This window comes from Lepisosteus oculatus, chromosome 2 (assembly GCF_040954835.1).
Source record: "Lepisosteus oculatus isolate fLepOcu1 chromosome 2, fLepOcu1.hap2, whole genome shotgun sequence".
NCBI lineage: Eukaryota > Metazoa > Chordata > Actinopteri > Semionotiformes > Lepisosteidae > Lepisosteus > Lepisosteus oculatus.
The window spans coordinates 17,239,842-17,255,610 of NC_090697.1; the positions used below are offsets into that span (position 1 = coordinate 17,239,842).

The 15,769-nt window shown below is 36.6% G+C and overlaps 1 protein-coding gene across 2 annotated transcripts in view; it reads left to right on the forward strand.

Moving 5' to 3' along the window:
* The window catches only part of snx17 (sorting nexin 17), a 47,862-nt gene extending 33,572 nt beyond the window's left edge, over positions 1–14,290 (forward strand). Inside the window, exons 7-15 of one of the 2 annotated variants that reach the window (XM_015352581.2) lie at positions 2,220–2,307; positions 3,962–4,031; positions 6,096–6,188; positions 7,402–7,605; positions 8,194–8,313; positions 8,951–9,028; positions 9,508–9,582; positions 9,681–9,722; positions 10,743–14,290. In XM_015352581.2, the coding sequence (XP_015208067.1) occupies positions 2,220–2,307; positions 3,962–4,031; positions 6,096–6,188; positions 7,402–7,605; positions 8,194–8,313; positions 8,951–9,028; positions 9,508–9,582; positions 9,681–9,722; positions 10,743–10,862 (890 nt within the window). In that variant the 3' untranslated portion in view covers positions 10,863–14,290. Of the gene's footprint in view, positions 1–2,219; positions 2,308–3,961; positions 4,032–6,095; positions 6,189–7,401; positions 7,606–8,190; positions 8,314–8,950; positions 9,029–9,507; positions 9,583–9,680; positions 9,723–10,742 lie in introns of both variants that reach the window. The other variant, XM_006626081.3, reaches the window with a different exon arrangement.
* The last annotated feature ends 1,479 nt before the right edge of the window (positions 14,291–15,769 follow it).

Below are 15,769 nucleotides of genomic sequence, written 5' to 3' on the forward strand. Positions count from 1 at the left end.
CTGGTGAACCTCATTACCTTCTTTGTAGCAGCATGATTAATGATTAATTGTGTATTGTATATTGATTAATTGTATTAGAATAGAAATTGCCTAAAGTTACATAGCAGTAATGTCAATTTATGGCAAAGAAGGTGCAGAGAAAGTGTCAGCATACAGAGCCCAGGTAGATTTGATTTTTCCACAAAGAGTGTGGTGACAGGCAAGCAGTGGGATAATACTTTAAGTAACACCTTTGTGAATTTAAGGGCTTGACTGTAAATAATTAGTACCATCAGGATTTAATTTATACTGAATTAGGTAAATGTGAAAAACACCATGATGAACTGGAGTCAGGCAAAGAGATCACACTGTAGGCCACTTTTATTTACTGATTTTTTTTGTAAGCTTTTTCCTTGCACACACACATACACATTCACACCAGGGCCGTTTTTTACAGAAGCCAGTTAACCCACCAGTATATCTTTGGGCTGTGGGAGGAAGCCAGAGCAACCAGAGGAAACCCATGAGAAACTGGGGAGAACATACAAACTCCACACAGACCGCACCCCAGGCGTCAAACCCAGGGACCAAGCCCTGTGTGGCAGCCATGATAACTGCGACACCGTGCTACCCTCCACACACACGTTACTAGTAAATCCTTTTCTAAGTCTATCCTTTCTTCAGGTCCCTGTTGCTTGCATGGTTGTCCTCAGGCCACATGAGGAGTTAATGAGTCGTCTGCCCAGTGAATGCAGACAGTTTGGCAGCCGTCGTTGGTCGAGTCCGCAGCAGGCTTGTCGGAGTTGAGAGAATCAGTCCAAGTGGGGTCCCACAAGCCTGAAAGACTCCTTTTTCCAGCTGGCTCAGCCAACTTTTTCTGAGAGTCTTGCCAGACACTGTCAGCCATGACTTCAAACCAGTCCTTCTGTAGTAAACATATGCTGAAAGAACCCCTGAGACGAATGACGCTTGTATTTAAAAAAAAATTAAAATAGCTATTTATATATTACAATATAAGAGCCAAAGTAATGTTATCTGCCCTTTTACCTTTTATATCAAATAATAAATCTTTTAAAACAAAGTTTAAAGCTGTGATACTTTTTAATTTTATCCAAAACCTAAGAACAGTTGGAATAAGAAGAGGTTAATTCCAAGATGAAAAGTGGAACATTTTGATAAAAGTGGGGGAAAGATAACAACTATTTTGGCTATGAAGTCTTGTTCAGGTTGTCCAGCACCTGTTCTGTTTTTAATGGTCTACACATGGTCTACTTTTCAACATATAGTAGCCTTAACCTCTTGTCACTTTGATGCAGTTTACCAAACCTTAGGCAGTTAGTCTTTTTTAAACTTGGTATTTCTTGCTTTTTAACAGTATTTTCACTTGTTTTGTAAGTTTACTTTGCTGTAGCTTCAAGATGATGTCAGTCACAGTGCATTCGGATGCCACAGTGGCCCTTTTCCCTCCATGAATAATTAAACTATTCACATGTATCGGAATATCTGACAGACAGCAGTCTGAGGGCTTACATGCAATTTCCCTTGCACAATTTTCACATTTTGTTGCTTTAGCTGGAAGTGTTGGCACTTTGAAGTAGCAGTTAACATTTATTATATACTAAAGAACAAGTAAAGGTTTATTCCATGCTGGAAAAAGAGGAAAAGAAACACGTTTCAGCTGTGGAGCCTTCTTTGGGTGTGACACTATTGAGTGTTTGCAAACTTGATCTCCGTAAGCAACCCCAAGCTCCTTGAGAGAGTTTGAGCTAATCTGCCAAGATTAATTGGCAATAATTATACCAAGATGATGGAGACTTACCTAAAAGACTTGGTAATTGGTTTGTAATTGCTGCCAAAGTTTCTTCCACCAAATACATAAGGGTTTTCAATATTTATGCAATCAGCCTTTCCTAAACTTTTCATTTTAGGTTTTGCTGATACTGTAAATTATCTTACATGCAGAAACCATCAGATTATGCTCAGAATATTAAGTTTCAAAAAGTATAGGCTTCAGTTTGTAATTTCACAAAATAGGACACCATTGGAAAGGTGTGAATACATTAGCGAGACACTGTATTTCTCAACTCTGGGCTTTAAACATGACTTTTGCTTTCTGCTCATGTCTTGTGTCAGCATCAGTAATGTTATATTTCCTTGACTTCTGTTGTTTGTTTGATGAGTTGCCTTTGAAATCCACGTGTAATAAGAAACACTAATGTTGTCCTTTTTATAAATTGCAGTCGTACGAAAGCTACAGGAGTTTGAGTTGCCCTATGTCTCCGTCACCAGCCTCAAGAACCCTGAATATCGGATTGTCCTCCGGAAAAGGTTAGACTCCTGTTTCATTAGTTTCCACTTGATAATAGAGGTACTCAGTGACACCTGAGATAATAAGATCGTTTCATTGATCCTCTTATTTTCAGATATACCAGGATGTATTTTTGATAGACACACTTGCCACTTTTAATGTCGTTAATGTCAACTTTTAAAGTAGCACATCACGAGATAAACATGGTAGGTGAAGAGGAATAAAAATTCACCTATGAGGTTATCCATTAGTCCCTAAACTATATCTAATAAGCTTAATTCACTCTGAAAGGTAAAAATATAGAATGGGAGAATTGAAGTGATAAAGTCATGAAGTTGTGAGTACCAGTCATCCTCTACCTAAATCACTAAATCACCTTACAACAGAAGAGAGACACAAGAAGAAACATGAAATCTCTAAGTTAAACTTCTGTACATTTGGACTAAACTTTTAGTGGCTTTTATGTGTTTTAGTTAAAAACTGAAACATTGGATCACCTCCCTTAAAACTGAATGGTGTACCGTTATTTTTAAAGTGTTATCATTCATCAAAAGTCTAATATGGTGTAATGTATAATGCAGAAACTGAGCACTGATGTCCCTGCATTCTCTAGCTGATCAGGACGGTCATTCGCACAAAATATGTGGGAACCTGCAGTACATTAAGTATTTAGCCTGCTCTCATAGGGGTTTCAGACTGAGCAGTCACGGGTGTTCAGCAGTTATGAACATTTTGAACACTTTAAAAATCATTCCATAGCTTTTCTCTTAGTGTTTGGTTATGCGTGGCATTTGCAAACTTTCTTCACCAGCATTTTTGTGCTTGCCTTGTATTTGTAGTTGACTCTATTGTATTTTAACCATATCCATAGTTCCCTACTATGACACTGATGACAATAATAATGGCATATGTGTGCTGCACACATCTTTCTGCCTTATTGCCTGATATTGTTTTACTATAGAGGTGAATCCTGCAATTTGACCTACTTTCAGCCTGACAGGAGAATATCTGTATGCAAAAAATAACTAACCCTCATTTAGAAGATCAAAAATAGGCAGATTAATTAAGTTTTTTTTTAATAGATCCTAGTGGATTAAGCTAAATCTAACATACTTTTCCTGTGAAGCCGGATAACTCATGTAACTGTTTTCAAAGAGGGGACATGTTCAATTTGCAAATTCCAAAGGATAATCTATTTTCTTGTCAATTCTGATAGAATTATCTTCATCTTACTTGGTTGTGATTTCTACAGAATTATCCTCTGCCATTTTGTCTCCATACCATTCTTCTGGAGACATTTACAGCATTACAAATCCTGAAATAACCATTAGACCATCATTAAAAGAGCTACATCTTGAAAGATTGTGTTGAGAAACATTTTCATCATAATTGTTTTCTTTCTAATTGTACATCAGTTACAGAGTTGTAGATCAGATTTTAACTTAGGCTCAAGAGGATATTGAAAAGGTATCCAAAGGTATACCAATATCTCTGCTTGCATTACTATTGGTCATCTTTTATTATTTTATACTTACATTTTAAAAGCTAGAGGTGCAGCATTACACTTACCATTCTGTCCTACAGACAGAGAAAAAAATATATTTAACAATTTCAGATTAAAATGCTTACTTTGTAAAAATGTATTATGTACCAGCAATAAAATTTGTTTTGCAGTTACTGGGACTCAGCATATGATAATGATGTGATGGACAACCGAGTTGGACTCAATTTATTATATGCTCAGGTAGGTGTTTTTATTTCCCTTCTTTAAAGTACTAATAAAGTTTAGTGTTGCAAAGCTGTGTTGTGTAGGAATATCCGTCACATCTGACTTTCTAAAAAAACTATACCAAGAACAGTATCTAGGATTTCCTGATTCTTTATTTTCTATTTCTTAATAGAAATAGAATATTTCTAGACCTATATTAAATAATGGAATAATTAATATAGGTTTTTTATGTGTTTTACCTACATTATTTCCATATTAAAACATTTTTTATTTTTTAAAATATGATTCAGGACTGCTTGTAAAGATCAAGATTAGCTATACTCATAGACAGGGGCTGTGACTCAGTGATTAGTATTGTTATTGTGCAGTGCTGGGGCTCTGGGTTCAATTCCTGGGGCGCTATTTGTGTAGAGATCCTGAGTTCATGTTGGTTTCCTTCAAGTGTTCCTTTTTCATCCTGTAGTCCAGAGACATACTGGTAGGTTAATTGGCTTCAGTGAAAATTGGCCCCAGTGTGAGTGTGTGTTTGTGTCGGTGTGTCTCCTGTGATGGACCTGTGACCTGTGACCCTGCCTTGTGCCTGTTGCTTGCCAGGATAGGCTCTGGTATCCCCCAGCAACCCTGTACTGGATAAAATGTTTAGCAGATGGATGGAAAAATAACTTTCTGTACTTATTGTGACATTTTTTTCATGGTGAGAGTAGAGTTCAAAATCTGTCTCAACTTCACTGCTTCAACACTTTCGGAGGGAACTGCAAAATCCACAGGACTCACTAGTAATGTTTACACCATAGAAATGAAGAAGAATTGCAGCCTCTATTAAATAAACAATTCAATAGAAAATGGTTGAAGCCAACAACTTAGCAATGAATGTAATATTTTCTGAAGAAAATTACCCTTAGAATTAGAAATAAGCAACATACTGTATACAGTAGAGTCTCGACATTGTGAGTATTTGTTGCAGAGAACCATGACAAACAGCCAAATTCGCATATGGCCATGTTGTTGCATAATGTACTACAGTATAGTCTGTATGGTTGAAATATATAGATAAACCTCCCTTATATGATAATTGAAGTGTTAATACATTGACTTTAAGTTAATGAAAATAACATGGATCAACTAAAACAGACAACAATAATTACAAACATATGGGAATCAGCCAAAATTAACTACATAAATGAATCTGTCCTCTGCATCTGTTGGCTGCCTTCATTTTCTCTCTCTGCATTAACAGCTATTCCCTGCTCCGTGATTAGCATGCCACACTGTGAGGAAAAGGGCAACAAAACCGACAGTGAGCCTGTGAAATTGCCTTTCATTCCCCAGCCACTGACACAGAACTGGGAGCATTAGTTAACAACACAAGAACAAGACCACACTGAGATGCAGATGATGGGGGCTTGAGCAGGGGGCTGATGTGAAAACAGTATTTGACTTTGTTTCATCCTGCTCTGTTCTCCTCTCATCCAAGACCCCACTGGCCACTCTGAATCAAAAATAAGCAAATTTACATTCACAGATGTTGAGGCTTGGTGGTATTTTGAAAACGATTGTTAAAATGTGAAAGCTGTAGAATCTCTCTCTGTAACGGGGAAGAAAGAAAGAAGTGGCAGACTTCTAGAACTTGTATTAAAGGTCATTCATCTGTTATTTTCATTTTCCGTCTCTCCACCCCTTTTCTCGTTTGTTTTTCTTTTTTGATGGGTGTGGGAAGTGGGATATGACTGTTGTTTCTGGACATTATTTTACTAATGTATAGAAAAGAAATGAAGTAAAATGAGAAAACAACATACACAAGAAAATTGTTGAGTTTATATACTGTATAATGACTGACTTTTCAAATGAGAATGTTTTCATTTTCAACTTTACTTTACAGCTTAGAGTAATGAAAGTCATGTAGTATGCTTGTTTCTGTTTCATTTGTTCATGAAAGGAGGTCTACATTTGCAACTACTGGTTGTGTTATTGTTGTACTGTGTAGTTTTATTGGTGATTAGCATGATGAGCAAATAATATCACCTGTATAAGGAAGACGCCTTTTTTTTTTCCATCCGTTACCTTGTTGTTTTCACTCAGACGGTGTCCGATATTGAGAAAGGCTGGATCTTGGTCAATAAAGACCAGCATCGGCAGCTCAAATCCCTGCAAGAAAAAGGCTCCAAGAAAGAAGTAAGGAGAAAGAAGGCATTTTAAAAAAGGATATACTGTATTTGGTTTACAACTTCAAATTGAGAAATGATTGGAGTTTCAGATTTAGCTTATAGTTGTTTTTATGTCTCATGCCAACTTATATGCAAACCCGATGATTTTTACTAGGAGAAGATTGCTCTTTTTTGGGAAATGTACAGCTAAACTGGAACTTTGTTATTGTTAATTAAAAATGTTAATTTCCATTTTCATTGCAATTTAAAGTGACATCATCTTGACGTAAAGGTTATGTTTTGAAACAATTGCATTAAGAAAAAATGAAATTCTGGGTGAATGAGACCTAATTTCATACATTTGAAAAATCAGATAATTTCCTCATGTGATACTGGCAGTGCTGCTTTGTGTCAAAAACACTTTCCTTTTATAAAAATATGTTGTGTGAAATATCCCAGTTAGTTTTTCATTTTCTGTTTAAAACATTTTTTTGACACCTGTCTAAAGTTAAAAGCCAGTGAAATATGTACCTGTTGGTAGCATCCAACTTGTACAACATCAAGGTAGTGGGGGCTACACATCGGTGGAGGTGAAAGGGAGTCCCCATTACCTGCAAAGTGCTTATTATGATGATGATGATGATTATTATTATAGGTCATGATATTGCTTTCACTTACACTTCCACAATAAGCAGAACTGTCCATTTTGTGGTGAAATTATCCATGATCAATGTTAATTTCCATTCATTGTTCAGTGTTTTAGCAGAAATACTAGAAATATATTGAGTGTGATTTTCTCTACATTCATCTACCACAAAATTATAAAAAATAAAAATATAGACTGATATTATTGCTTTCACTTCCCTGTATATCTGCTTCCTTGTTGTTTTAAGAGTACTTTTTAATTCATGTTCCATTGAAATTATCTGTTTAGCAAACATGTTTGCTCAAGGTGTTTTATATTCAGAACAATTTAAAAATCCACTTTATGATTTTATGATAGTATTGATTCTTTTTTCACGTATGTTTTGAAGAATGCTAATTCAAATAAACTGGGTAACTTCCACCCTCAGAATATGTCCAGTCAGTTACATGTATGTGTGGTGCTCTTTGCTGGTAGATGGTGGAAGTTATGCATCTAAATTAATGGGGTCTGTCCTTTGCTAGACACAGAATTTAGGATTTGTATAGTTCTAAATATTTTGTACTTTTTTGACCTAATCATAAACTTTTTTTCATAGTTCATCCACCTAGCTCAGACGCTGAAGTATTACGGTTACATCAAATTCGATCCCTGCATCACAGACTTCCCTGAAAAGGGCTGCCATGTGATCGTCAGTGCTGGGAACAATGAGCTCAACTTTCACGTCAAACTTCCCAACGATCGGATTAAGGAAGGAAGCTTTAAAGTGACACGCATGAGATGCTGGCGTGTCACTTCTTCTGTAAGTGGAGACGGGTTGTTGGCAGTCTTTCTCTTGTTTTACATGTCTCTGAGCCACACTTCACAAAGTACTTTAACGTGTGGGCTTTTTGACTAGTATGCATCTTAAAATATCATTGGAGTTTTCAGTTATAAAAAAAATCTGTTCTTTCTTGTTGGGAGTGATTGTGTGTGTGTGCTTGATGCAATGGACTGACATCCCATAACATCCCTTGAATTGTGTGCTTCTGAAATAGGTTCCAGGTTGCCAGAACCTTTACCAGGCAACTTTTTGATAATGGGTGGATGAATTCTAAAATAACACCTAGGAAGGTAGAAGTGTGTCATCAAGCTACAATTAAAGAATTACCAGAAAGTCTTATCCAGAAAGTATTTTATAGCGTCCCTTCAAGCAAATCTATATTATCCAGAGCATTTTATAATTTCATCATTCACACTTTATTTAGGAGTGGTTTTACAAGCCTTCCGCAATAGAAAGAGCTGTATTATACTGCGCTGATGTTTTAAATAATTACTTGCATGTGGCATAAACACAAATACTAGGTGGTGGATGGCAGTCTATAAATGCCTTTTTTCTGCTTTTCAGCAGGTGCCAGTGGTGAATGGCACAGCAAATGGCTCTGGAAAATGTGAGGTCAAGCTGGAGCTGGCATTTGAGTATCTCATGAGCAAGGACCGCTTACAATGGGTCACTATCACCAGTCCACAAGTATGCACTTAAGTCCCCTTAAGAAGCCTGCTCTGTGTTTATTTATTCTCCACTGCTTTCCTTTCTTTTCCAGTGAAGTTAGATGTTTAGGGATGCCATTTCAAGCTTCAAACCTGAAAGAAAGTGCATTTATTGGGTTATATACAAGGACTGTTAAGAAGTTAGGTTTTACACAGAGTAATCATTTTTAAAGAATATTCAGCAGTGAATGTTTTACTTCTATGTTACACAGCTTTAAGATTGTATTTCCATCTGTTTTTGTCCATTCAATCCTGTTAACCTCATTGTGGTCATCCTAGAACATTTCTTTATGCTTCAGACTATTTTAAATTTTAACTGCTCCTAGTATAAGGAGGGAGGGGGGGGACTTGGTAAAAAGAAAGCAGGAATTCCTAAGGTTCATTTGCCGTAGAAACAGGTGATAAATGTTCATATAAACTCATTGTAGAACTGATTCTCCGTTTCTTAGTTATATTTCTTTGGAAATCTACTAACATTGACATTGCCTTTTCAGTCCGAGGATTCAATGGGAAATAAAAGAATAAAGCAGATTTATCAAGGCTTTACAATAGCTACTAAATAGACTATGAATTGTCTTGTACTAAATGCTTTTCTAACATTCTGCCGGCTCTTCAAGGCTATAATGATGAGCATCTGTCTTCAGTCCATGGTGGACGAACTGATGGTAAAGAAATCTGGCGGCAGCATCAAAAAGGTTAGTGAACCAGCCCTTCCTTTGTGTGACGTCCAAGGTCTTGGGGACAGAGGCGATACTCTGTTGATACTGTCAACAATTAAGGGAGCTGCACTGAGGGTTTGTGTCAGTGTTTTGTTTTCTTTCAGATTGGTTACATTTATAACCAGGCACATTTAGGCAGGACACACATAGAGACACATAATCAAGGTTTCAGTGTTAGTACTTACCTGGGGCTGACCTGGCCTTGTGCCTCTGAGTCTGTCCCACACCTTCGCTGCCTTGCAGTGCGAAAAGAGGTGGAGAGTACATTTCAGAAAAAAGCCCACTTTCCCAGCTAGCCCATGCTGGTAAAGATTGTTGCAGTAAATAAAACTGAGCAGGACTTGGTAGCGTTTCACGTTTTATTTTATAAAACGCTGTGAGTCTGAATTAGAAGTACTCTTGTCTCTTCCTTGACAGTTCATTGCAAAAGCTGTTTTTGTCTGTTCTTCGTCTAGATGCTGAAAAAACGTCATAATGGTTCCTTACGTCGATCTGACAGCCAGCAGCCTGTGAAATCCCCTCCCTTACTTGTAAGATTTTTTTTCACAGAAGAAAATATACAGTCCATGGTATAATCTAGGCATCCAATAAAATACTGATATTGATTTTCTTTTTGCTTTTAAACCAGGACTCCCCAGATCCAAACCGTGAACCTATTGTTAAGCTGTCGGTGAGTTGTGGTTTTAGAATTTTATACTGAATTCAGTTAGTGACTGGTGGTATTGGACAGACCTTACAGCTTTCTTTGTTATTGGTTAATAGTTTAGATAGATAATACTTTATTAATCCTGTAAGAAAATTGATGAAAAAAATTATTAAATTGATTGTTTAGTAGTATTGATGCAAAACATTCCACTTTGAAATGGCATTTCATAGAGAGCAAAAGTAAAGACGGTAGTGTAGATACCTTCTCCTTCAAGCTTGGGCAGAAATCTTGTGGTAGTCAACAGACTGAGTCTTTGAAAGTAGAGTTTGTGGGCTTCGAAGCTCAGATTTAATCAGCAGTATATTTAAGGATTGCCTCTGTCAGCTGAACCTGAAATCATCTACCTTTTTCACTGAGGTGCAACATTTAGTTTGTAATACGTGCTCTGGGACTGGTGTATCATGTACCACCTGCTGTCCAGTTAGAGTTGGCTCTGCCAAGAAGCATCCTATGATAAACCTGAGATTTTCAGTTGTGCTGTAGTGGTAGCCACCCATGTCAGTTTTACCTTCTTGGGTTGGGTTATACACAAGCAAAAAATTGAAATATTTAGCAAATGTATATTCCAAGACAAGATAGTAACTGTTTAACTTAAATTGACATCCATGCAATATTTAATTAATGTATTGCAACAAAAAATATCACTAGGATACATGCTGGGTGGATGACAAGTAGACCTAGAATACCAAACTACATCAATAACCAGCAGCACAGTATCAGAATGGAAACAACCCCTAAGGACACTTGGCTAATGGGAGTAGATGCTGTCTGTGTGTATTTCAGACTAAAGACTAAGTTCCTCGCTGAACATAAAAAAATTCCACACATGCTTTTTTTCTACATTTGTTTGTTAGTCACTGAAATGTACTCCATTAAGATCTGACGGGAGAACCACTGTTCTGGAAGTTAATGTTGTGCTCTTCAGCCCTGTGCGTTTTAAACCCCCATAGTTTTATTTGTTGCCTATTCTGTGTGTTATTCTAGAGTAAGCTGACCTCAGTGACCCTGCGAGGGATCAGCACTTCCAACTCTGCCAATGATCTCAGCGGCAACAATTTCCACGGCAACTATGCCTTCGAGGGAATTGGAGATGATGACTTGTAAACAAAACCATTCCAGTTCTAGCCCGAGAGATGCTGATGAGAGACAAATACACAAATACTGCAAGATTCTAAGACACCTGAGAATAAAGCTTTTTTTATTTTTTTGTTTGCAGATATTCTTCTAAATTATGTACTTTCAACATTGGATTTTAGTCTGAGCCCAGTCATACTTGCTCAAATGCAGGTTTTGTTATTTTCTGTAAGTATTATAAGCTTATAATACCCAGTACATAAGCCTCTCATGTTTGTACAGGGTGTTGGATACAGTATGTAACAAAACATTATAGTTGTTTCAAAAATATTTAAGCTGTCCTGCTGCTTTCCAGAAAGGTTTTTTCCAGGTTAAAATATGTAGTAATTAATGGCAAATATTATCTTTTTATGTTATAATAATGTTATAACTTTGAAATTCATTGTCATTTATTTAGTCTACAGTTGCTAATAGCTTATTTGTGTTATTTTACCTGAAAGTGTTTTTGCATGGTGTGTAAGATGGACCACATGTGCAGTCTGGTGAAGGTATTCTTTCACTTGAAGAACAAAATGTCCATGTGATTAGGATATCCTTTGCAGTAGTTAGCCAGCCCATGAAAGTCTCTTTCTTACGATTTCTAATAATACGTTATGGAATATCACCCTATCTATTAATAAATTCAACATCCTTCAGGGAATTTCAGAAAAGAAGGTAACATTTCCCTTGTTAGAAAGTTAGAAACTTTTATACTAGCAGGTATGGTAAAAAAATAAAGTTAATACGCAGTTTCTTTGCACTTGCAGCCAAAATCCAAGGTACGAAATAGCATGCAGTTTGCGTTGGGTTTATAATGGGATCTATAAAATGCTAGAGCAAGCGGCTTACCAGACAGTCTTTCTCTCTAATGCTTCCAAGGCGCGAGTCTTAAGACTGAAACTGAACAACTTCAAAGCTGTGTGATACCTAATGTGACAGTCATAAACTGCCCTCCTGTGTCTGACAGAGTGGCCTTTGGTAATCGTAATTTAACACTAGTGAAACATATTGTATATAGTTCTTAAAATAACCACAGCCTTTGTAAAATGTTCTTAGAATGTAAATAGTGTACACGTTGCTCAATAAGGCCTTCTTAAAACACAGTTAAGAAGTAACATTTTATTACCATTCACACAGTGCCATGGCAGTTCTTGTACAGCAATAAGTGGAATGTGAGTCTGTTCAAAGTGTGCTTAGAAACCTTTTATGACCATGCAATGTGCAGTTGTGCCAAATTTTTGTGTGACCAAAGTCACTTGAGGGTATAGATAGAGGTGCTGCAGATCAACTTATTTTAGCTTTTAATTGGGGGGAACATTCACTTTATTATTACCAGAGATACTTTCAAAAGGCACCAAATTCACTTTCCTAGCAGCTGTTTTTGCTTTACAGTAAGAAAGTACATGATTTGTTACATGGTTATCCCAAAAATAAATTTGGATTTTATTAACAGTGGACGTCTTCATTTCGGGACTAGCTTGTGCTTTTAAAAATTTGTAAACGGAAGCAGCCTCATAAATATACAATTTAGCTGTGTCTGGTGGGAAAATGCCCTCTCTTGCTGCCTTACAGGTGTTTTTAAAGCCTTACCGAGCCTTTTCCTCAAAACGTTTGTCGGAAAAGCAGACACAGAATTGGTGGTGCTGCAGGTTTATGGCTGTCGCATGGTATCATGCTTCTGCTAGTGAGAGCTCTCTCGTGTGAATCTTGCAGGATTTGCTTTTTGTTCGTCAGTTCTGTTGAACAGCTTGCACTTGCTAAACCAATTTTGCACAGTATTGTGAAGGATGGACACGAGTCAACTGACAGTAATTTAAAAAAAATTAAAGGACTTTTCAAGAGTTATGAAATCTTGGAAAGTGTTTTGGAAGGGCCACAATCTACATTTTATATAGTTTTGTGTTTCCAACATGAAATAAAAAATCTCATAAATGCCAAAATTATAGTTTACTAAAGCATTTTGCACAAAAGAGCATTAAAATCTACAAGTCACTTTTGCTATGTACATGAATAAAGAAAATGTATTCTGAACATTGTTACTAATATCCGTATCTTTAATAGTGTATTGTAATCAAATAGATCAAATGTAATCTAAGATGTATGAAAATAGAAGCTATCATTGTTTACAGAATTGTAGAGAAGTGTAGTCAGAATGCAAATTGTTTACAGATTCCAGTTCAGATTTTCAACTGCTTGTCTTAGTAGGAAACTGATGTATTAGGAAAGTGCATAAAACAGTGATTCCAATTTTTTCCATATCTTAAATTTGTATTCTTTTGAGTTAATTGTGTGGATTTACTTGTGTGCATTGACGTCTAAAAAGGGCTCTGTAAAACTGCATAAGCTTCCAGCTGCATTTGTGTCAGGCCGCCCAGATATTTTCTGGGTGATGACAGTAGCAAACATGATGATTAAATGATCATTTTGTAGCCTGATGCCAGGTGTGAAATTTCAAGGCTTATTCCATCTTGTGGTCTTTGGCACAGAATTGCATGGGAAAGAGGGAACAATCCGGATGTACCAGTTCTGGTAGTGTAACTTTTCCTCCTTCATATCCCAAGAGAGAAACCACAGTATTCTATACATGAGAAAATGTGTTTGGGGGGTATGCTCTTCTTCAGTCAAAATGTAATCCCTGACTGTCTCTACTGAATTGAATGTGTTCACAAATACTGTAAGTTTAGGAAAAACTGGTGTTTCATGGAACAAAAACCAGTAGTTAGAAAACCTTTATCCCTTTCATTTCAAATACCAACTAAACTGTTCCAAGTACAATAGATGGGAAGCGAGAGCCCTAAATTTTACCTAATTTAGGTGCCAAATGAATTACTTTTGAAACGGGATGCCATTGTATGTCTTTTTGTGTACTACTTTAATGTTGTTGTGGTACTTTTTTCCCAACTCTTTATCTTAGAAATCCATAATAGATAAATATCTTCCCATCTTTTTTATCTAGATCATGTGGCCTGTTGCTTTTGGGTTGACTATAATACCCCCACTAGTACTATAGTCACTCATTTGACATTGGTGCTGTTATTACAGTAAGGGTACACAAATCGACTTAAGTTATTTTGTCAATTGTTTTATTAATCTAGAGTTGATAAGAAATGTTATGGGGGCGGCATAAAGAATTTCATTTTTTTATTATTTCAGTCCTTCAATGTTGAGTTTTACAAAAGAAATGTTAGACCCAGTCACTACAAAATAAAATGTTGTGGTGGTGTTTGGTGTGAGCTCTGAGGTTAATGAGCACTGGGTCATACATCTTTCAAATATTCCAGAATGATTTGTCTCTCCAGGTCAGAACTGATGCCCACTGGCATGGTTGGGTTTGTGTAAGAGGAAAACAGAGCTGCCCATAACTGCTGCTTGCTGTTTGCATTTATTTATATATATATATTAAACATTATAATTCCAAATTTGTTTGTGATTTGTTTACTCCAAATCCAAGGTCATGTGTGAGAGCAACTGATTTGTGAGAGATCCTCCAAGGAGCATTTCACCACTGCAACATACAGATCTCTCCGTTTAGCTCCTATCCAAAGAATTTTCATAGAGGGTATGATCTGTCTTTGTCTAGCAAAGGTAGTTTCAAGATGATGCCAACAATAGGGGTTTCTAATCTTGTATTATGAATTGGAATGAAAAGTAATGACACTTTACCTTGAACAGAACACTAAACACATCAAAGTGATGTACTGTATGAGTCTCGGATTCAGTTCCTTGCAGAGTGGAAGCGAATTAAATTTACTAATGGTATAATGAAATACATCGGGCATTTGCACATTTATTTTTGTATACATAACGGTTTGGATTTCCCCTCTGCTTTCTAACTGTTGAGTCCTTGCATTCTGTGAAACTGAATTAAAAAATTGTTTTAAAAAAAGTTTGGGTTCACGGTTTTTATAGCGCTCTTAGTCCCATAGGTGGCTGGTGATGAATAACAGCTGCATAAGGTGCTGCTTTTCAGTGATGAATGAGATGGGTCCCCTGTCCGTGAAAACATAAATGCACATACTTCAGTGACCAATTCTATACTATCAAAACTTCCTGTTCCAACAGTATACTAGAATAACATATCTTAATTTTTTTTATCATGTTTCCACCCTTATTGTCTGACTGAGAGAGTGGTCGTGTAATTATCCAGCAAATACTGACAAATTCTAAACTTAATTTTCCAATATGACACGTTATAGCATCTCTTCAACTAAGTTCATAAATATAATTGAAATCTGCCTTTTCTTACACCGCCAAACTTGTTCTTTCAAGTTGACTGCTGCCCCAGGTGTTTTTCAAGATGGACAAGCCACGGATAAATAACAAAATTCCACTGTAAGATTTAAGGAAATAGCTTTACTGCATTGCAGAGAGGAGAGAGAATCTGATTTTGCAAAGTGAGCCTGTTTCATCTTTGGATAACAAGTCTGCTTTCAACAGGAACGTCTACCAACTACAACAAAGCCATCCTTCTCTACATTATATATGAACACATGGTGCTTTTTAAAAACCTATGCAAAAAACATGCATGAACAGCAAAACCTGCCCCTTTTGGGGGGTTTTGAAGAAGTGCAGTGAGCACGGAAAAGGACCAAGAAGCACTTATTAAGCTTCAAAAAGAAAAATGAAGTTATATTTGTGTTGAAATATAAACAAGTTAAGTGCACAGAATTAGTGCATTTCCCCTTTTTAATGACCCATAGTAGCTTTAATGTGAGACCATTTAAAAAAATCACTGGGTTCCTGCTGTGAAATTTGAAACACAAAAAACAAATCTACAATGTTCTCTAACATTCCCTTTTATACTATCTATATCTGGTAGTGTTATGATAAGAGGGTGGGATACATTATTTAGCACCATATCAGGGTGTGGCATTTTGATTTTAGTTGTTCTCTGAAGG